The 7,228-nt window shown below is 41.0% G+C and overlaps 1 protein-coding gene across 1 annotated transcript in view; it reads left to right on the top strand.

Annotated features, from left to right (window-relative positions):
- Positions 1–5,530, top strand: part of LOC141116697 (Fc receptor-like protein 5) — a 166,870-nt gene extending 161,340 nt beyond the window's left edge. The window contains exon 8 of the mRNA XM_073609089.1: positions 4,190–5,530. Within this exon, the coding sequence (XP_073465190.1) occupies positions 4,190–4,281 (92 nt within the window). The 3' untranslated portion in view covers positions 4,282–5,530. The remainder of the gene's footprint in view (positions 1–4,189) is intronic.
- Positions 5,531–7,228: the final 1,698 nt, after the last annotated feature.

Consider the following 7,228-nt stretch of genomic DNA (forward strand, 5'->3'; position numbering starts at 1 on the left):
GAGCAGTAAAATATAAACTAATACAGCGCACAGGCAAGAAGGGAGTTCATAGCAAAGGGCTGAAACAGGGCTGTGCTTTCCATTATGGTACTTGTGGGCCAGTACCCAAGGTGGCAGAGTAGGATAAGCACAACCAAGACTCAACATTTACACATTGTGATAACTGGTTCTATTTCCTTTTTCTTTATTTCCTTCCTTCACTTTTCCTTATTCAATTTCCATAAGTATCTACCCCTCCCTTATTCTCTTTCCCTTAGTCATTCTTCCCCTCCCTTATTCTCTTTCCCTTAGTCATTCCTCCCTTCCCTTATTCTCTTTTGTTTAGTCATTCTTCTCTTCCCTTATTCTCTTTTGTTTAGTCTCTCTTCCCTTCCCTTATTCTCTTTCCCTTAGTCATTCTTCCCTTTCCTTCTTCTCTTTCACCTAGTCATTCTTACCTTCCCTTATTCTCTTTCCCTTAGTCATTCTTCCCTTCCCTTCTTCTCTTTCCCTTAGTCTTTCTTTCCTTCCCTTATTCTTTCTTCCCTTCCCTTATTCTCTTTCCCTTAGTCATTCTTCCCTTCCCTTCTTCTCTTTCGCTTAGTCATTCTTCCCTTATTCTCTTTCCCTCTGTCAGGAAAGGTCCCCTCCACTGGTAATAGTGATCATATGGCGTGCAGTACTAAGGTCCACCAGCAGGTGTCTCCTGGCAGTTTGGAGCTGTCAGAAGAACTTTTCCCTGCTGGTATTTTGTCATCTTTGGGCCGCAGTACTGGCGTCCACCAGCGGAGGGATCCTGGCAGTGTGGAGCAGGTATTACCTTCTGCAGACAGGCATCACCTGACCTTATTAGCAGCTGTAGTATAAATACCCAGCAAGTGCACACACACCTTGCTCTGGTTTTGTCCTTGAGCCCTGACCTGCATCCTGTTACCTGTTATCCTGTTATCCCGAACCTTGATTCCTGTATCCTGAACCTGTTGTACCTGATCCTGTCTATTCCTGCATCCCTGGAACCTTGTCCTGCAACCTGATCCCTTTCTCCTTGTCCCCCATCTGCTGACTAGGGATGAGCTTTGAGTTCGAGTCGAACTCATGTTCGACTCGAACATTGGGTGTTCGCAAGTTCGCCGAACAGCGAACAATTTGGGGTGTTCGCGGCAAATTCAAATGCCGCAGAACACCCTTTAATAGTCTATGGGAGAAATCAAAGTGCTAATTTTAAAGGCTTATATGCAAGTTATTGTCATAAAAAGTGTTTGGGGACCTGGGTCCTGCCCCAGGGGACATGGATCAATGCAAAAAAAAGTTTTAAAAACGGACGTTTTTTCAGGAGCAGTGATTTTAATAATGCTTAAAGTCAAACAATAAAAGTGTAATATCCCTTTAAATTTCGTACCTGGGGGGTGACTATAGTATGCCTGTAAAGGGGCGCATGTTTCCCATGTTTAGAACAGTCTGACAGCAAAATGACATTTGGAAGGAAAAAACACATTTAAAACTACCCGCGACTATTGCATTGCTGACAATACACATAGAAGTTCATTGATAAAGACGGCATGGGAATTCCCCACAGGGAAACCCCGAACCAAAATAAAAAAAAAAATGACGTGGGAGTCCCCCTAAATTCCATACCAGGCCCTTCAGGTCTGGTATGGATATTAAGACCTGAAGGGCCTTAAGCATTTAAATAAAGGAATTGTCAAAAACTGTCTCTTGTCATTTTTAACATTTTTGACAGTTTTTTAATGAAATGGTAGGGGTAAGTACCCCCTTACCATTTCACACAGGGGGGGTGGGATCTGGGGGTCCCCTTGTTAAAGGGGGCTTCCAGATTCCGATAAGCCCCCCGCCTGCAGACCCCCAAAACCACCGGCCAGGGTTGTGGGGATGAGGCCCTTGTCCCCATCAACATGGGGACATGGTGTTTTGGGGGGCTACCCCAAAGCACCCTCCCAATGTTGAGGGCATGTGGCCTGGTACGGTTCAGGAGGAGGGGGCCGCACTCTCGTCCCCCCTTCTTTTCCTGCGGCCTGCCAGGTTGCGTGCTCGGATAAGGGTCTGGTATGGATTTTTGAGGGGACCCCACCCCGTTTTTTTTTTTTTTTGGCGCGGGGTTCCACTTAAAATCCATACCAGACCTAAAGGGTCTGGTATGGAATTTAGGGGGAACCCCACGTCATTTTTTTTTTAAATTTTGGCCGGGGTTCCCCTTAATATCCATACCAGACCTGAAGGGCCTGGTATGGAATTTAGGGGGTCTCCCACGTCATTTTTTTTTTTTCATTTTGGTTCGGGGTTTCCCTGTGGGGAATTCCCATGCCGTTTTTATCAATGAACTTCTATGTGTATTGTCGGCAATGCAATAGCCGCGGGTAGTTTTAAATGTGTTTTTTCCTTCCAAATGTCATTTTGCTGTCAGACTGTTCTAAACACGGGAAACATGTGCCCCTTTACAGGCATACTATAGACACCCCCCAGGTACGAAATTTAAAGGGATATTACACTTTTATTGTTTGACTTTAAGCATTATTAAAATCACTGCTCCTGAAAAAACGGCCATTTTCAAAACTTTTTTTGCATTGATACATGTCCCCTGGAGCAGGACCCGGGTCCCCAAACACTTTTTATGACAATAACTTGCATATAAGCCTTTAAAATTAGCCCTTTGATTATTCATGTTCGTGTCCCATAGACTTTAACGGTGTTCGCGTGTTCGAGCAAACTTTTTTCCTGTTCGCATGTTCTGGTGCGAACCGAACAGGGGGGTGTTCGGCTCATCCCTACTGCTGACCTCCTGTTTATGACCCTGGCCTGGCTTGACTACGATTCTGGTATCCCCTTTTGTTATATATACTGGTTGGTTTGTTGTCACTGTTTTAGTTATTTGGTTTTCTCACTTTGTTTGCTATTAGTGGTGTATTCACATTATATGCTTTTATCTTAATAAAATCACTTACTTTCACCTAATTGTGTTTGGTTTACTCTGTCGCAGTCACACAGTTCTGGTCACATCCGGTTTATGACACCCTCAATCATTCTTCCTTTCCCTTATTCTCTTTCCCTTAGCCATTCTTCCCTTCCCCTCTTCTCTCTTTTGATTGGTGGAATCTAAAGCTGAAAATCAGTTGAGAATGCAAAGCAGACCCTGTGCTGCCTTCATTAGTACAATTCTAGCACTGGCTCTAGGAATGAGGCCCAAGTTCACCATTGTCATGGGGTTGTAGCAAATCTGTGGGATTTGTAAAGTTTGTGAGTCACAAGTCAAAACGTTTGCAGGTTCACCCCCCAAAAAGAGATGAACTATTATTTAAAAGAATAGATTACTCAGTCCTCTGTCTACAAAAGTGTGGGCTCACAATGGCAGCCATATTGTCTATTTATGTTGGAACTGTTAGAGAGAACTGACAATTCTGTGTAGGCAGAGATACTTTTTTACATGAAATATTATTATTATATTTCTTTTTGCCATTGGTACATGACCCCATGGCAGTGCCCAGCTTCCTATACCTTCTGCTTAAGAATAACTTGCTACAAAGCCCTACAAATGGCCATAACAGGATTTTCCTCTCGTTATAGTGTTTGCTTTAAAGTTTGTGAACTTCGAGCAAGATTTATGAACTGTTTGAGAACTAAACCCAAGCTAATTAGTTAATACTGAAATAATCACAATACAAGGGGTAGGGTTTGGTAAAGGGATGTCATGACAATAATGGCCTTCTTCTTCTTCATCATTCAGAAGAAACTATGGCAGGATGGTGTCCAAATAGGGCCCTGATTTTGGGGACTTGAATCTTCTCTCTTCATTGACCAACAATTATATTTAACCATTGATCCCAGGGTCAAGACATCGGGCAGAGAAATTATTGCAAAAGCTCTACATAGTAAAAATATACAGTTAAATATAACGTTGAAATACATATTTTTAATGGTTTGTCAACAAATGGATTTGTAAGTTTGGTCAGCCAGTCTTGTGATTTATGCTCCTCTTGAGCAAGTGACACACTTATCCCCCAGTTCAGTTTAATTGCTTTCCGTGTCACCTGTCCTCCTATTATTGAAATATGTTAGAACATATTGCTGGAACATAAAACAACATCATTGCTTCTGTCCAGTAAGAAGGAAGCTAATCCAGATCCTTCATATACATTCAGAATTCGTAATAGTTCAACATTTTTCTTATCTAATACTTCCATATTTCTCTCCTCAGATTACACGGTGCAGAATATAACACGACTGGTGATCTCTGTATTTATATTGTCTGCTGCTGTATGTTTTACCTACTTCCACAACAAGTGGTAGAAAAGAAGAAGAACGTCTAGGAATTTTTGGACCTCAATGAAACATCTAAGTGAACATAGAAAAGGTCTTGGCTGAATTAAAAGGAACTTCATCTTTTTAAAATAAATTTATATTCACAAAAAACTTGATCCGATTAATCTGAAAAAAATATGAGTGATTAAACTAATTGGCTTATACACTGAATACAGTAAGCAGTGGACAAGGCAGAAGTGGTCACTGAAATCACACATTGAGGAGAGTATAACAGGAAGGAAATAAAGTGTTTTTTTATTTTTATAAAAACTGAGAAAAGACCCAAAACACAAGTGTCACATTTTACTGATTATGTTTTTATTCTAACTTCTGAAAACTAAAGAAGATATGTAGTGGGTTTTGTATATGTAGCGCTGACAACTTTTGTTTCTAGTCATATGTATTGTTGTAAAGGTAATAAGTTGATATAGCGCCATCTAGTGGCTAATTACAAGGCTGCAATATGTTTATTTTTCATTATTTTGAGAAGTGACATGGAAGTGATTGATTGTTTACTTCTGGACATTAACTTTGACCTACCCACAATGCTCAAGGACCAGAGGACAACTGAACTGCATTGTGGGGAGGATATAAAAGGGCTGGGAGCGGCCATCTTAGGTTTCTTGTTCCTGGGACACGTGGCCTGCCAGCAGAGCTCTGTGGGTGTGTGTGTCCCACAGGGTTGCGGCCTACCTTGTGAAGGAGCGGAGCAGCAGGAAGGATCCTGCCATCGTATCACAGTGTGCTGTAGCAGCAGAAGTGATTGTTCCGGAGAACCGTGGAGGAGGTAACCGAGGACTCCTGGTCATTAGTAAACGGAACAGCATGACAGCAGGGTTGTGGCTCCATACGGACTGAGAACTGCTGAAATGGAGACACCTATCTGTCCGGATCCGGTGCGGTGAGAGGGTTAACACCCAGAAATTTGTTTACACTACACACATTTAGAATTGTTACAGAGTGTTGCTGGGACTGATAGTCCCACAGAACAATTGAGGTGGAAAACATTACATTTACACAGACTTCAATATCCAGGAACTGATACTAGATGTCTGTCTTCTTCAAGTAAGAACACTGAATCAATTTGCTTGATCATAATTGCCTTTGTGTATCACCTTGCTCTACGCAACACTCTAGAAGAACTCTCTGTGGATTACAAATACTGATTCATAGCTAACGAAGATTGAAGACGTCAGGACTATCTCTTCTATTGCAGCGCCCTGCATCTAGTTATAAAGGATAGTGACTTTATGGTCTAAAGCAGGGGGAGCTCCTTGGTATATATATATATTTATATTTAGGTATATCTGTGTATGTGTACAAAGACTGTCATAACTATTCACTATACTGTCACACTATGTTGGTGTGATAGTGTAGTCACTGTAATAACTTTTATATGTCATTTAATTAAAAAGAAGTTATTTTTATTATTGCAGAAGTTTGCATGCAGTGTTGTTTTTCTCCCACAGGTGGAGTTACAAGCACCCAGGTATATATATGTATATATATATATATATATATATATATATATATATATATATATATATGTATATTGTGAGTTAAAGTTGGTATTAGTGTCATTACAACACCGCACTACAGCTGTGTCAAGGGGATTGAACGAGCTAAGAGGGGTGAAGAGATCAAAGAACAGGCCCGATAATAAATCAGCACCTCCACCGTGAGTTATTGCTACATATATATTGGAGTTGATTTACTAAAACTGGAGAGTGCAAAATCTGGTGCAGTTGTGCATGGTAGCCAATTAGCTTTTAACTTTGGATTGTTCAATTAAACTATGTTGAAAAACTGGAAGTTGCTCCAGATTTTGGACTTTCTAATTTTAGTAAATCAATCTCATTGTCTTTTTTTTAAATAATGGTCAGGTAAAGTAGAATTATTATATGTTAACATTTTATGTTCTTATTTTTAGCCAGCAGATAACGTTGTAGGCTAATTGTCCTATGTTTCTCCAATCTTCTTACCACTTTCTGTAAAAATCTTGTAGCCTTGTACCTACATTATATTATGTTATGCCTGTTACTGTGTTATGTTTTTTAAGTTTCTGGCTGATGTATGAAGGGGGTAATGTAATTGTATGACATGTCTTCCCCTGTATGTGTGTGGCACCTCCCTTCTTCAGTCACTATGTATACAGGGGGAGCTGGCCTCATGGTGCAGTCCGGTGTAGGAGACAAGAATCATACAGTGAGGATCTGTGTATTATGTAAACCGTTCCACCGGCAGCATCACACTTTAATGTGACCCGTTTTTAGCCAACCAAGTGAATGGATTTTCTATATGAGCACTTTCCTAATTTTAAGGTATGGGCAGCACCAGTAGGGAAACAGCACAGCCAAATCAATATACAGACAGGTAGTGTAAAGTGAAATCATTTATGTAAAGGAATATTTTTTTTTTATTAATGTGCCACCTCAACTGTACCCTACAAATCAACCCAGTAAACTGATTTCTTGTTCAAAGCAGAAGTTGCTTTGTGTTGTTTACTTGAGGTGGGGAAAAGGGCATTAAAGTGATGTATAGTCATGCAGAGTTGTCTTTAAGGCGAGGCAAAAGGGGCAGCTGCCCTGGGTCCAGTCATTGTTGTGGGTCCGAAGCAGCTGCCCCATACTTGCCATCTCTCCTGGTTTACATTACCTTGTCTTATGAATTCCCATGCTGTGTCCTGATATCTCAGTGTGAAGTGCTGTCATTTATGCTGCCCAGCTCTGCCCTATTGCAGTGTACAGATGACTCATGTGCAGAATATGTCAGCATTAGGGATGAGCTTCGAGTTCGAGTCTAACTCATGTTCGATTCGAACATCGGCTGTTCGCCAGTTCGCCAAACAGCGAACAATTTTGGGTGTTCGCGGCAAATTCGAAAGCCACGGAACACCCTTTAAAAGTCTAAAGGAGAAATCAAAGCGCTAATTTTA

This window comes from Aquarana catesbeiana, linkage group LG13 (genome assembly GCF_042186555.1).
Source record: "Aquarana catesbeiana isolate 2022-GZ linkage group LG13, ASM4218655v1, whole genome shotgun sequence".
NCBI classification, from domain to species: domain Eukaryota; kingdom Metazoa; phylum Chordata; class Amphibia; order Anura; family Ranidae; genus Aquarana; species Aquarana catesbeiana.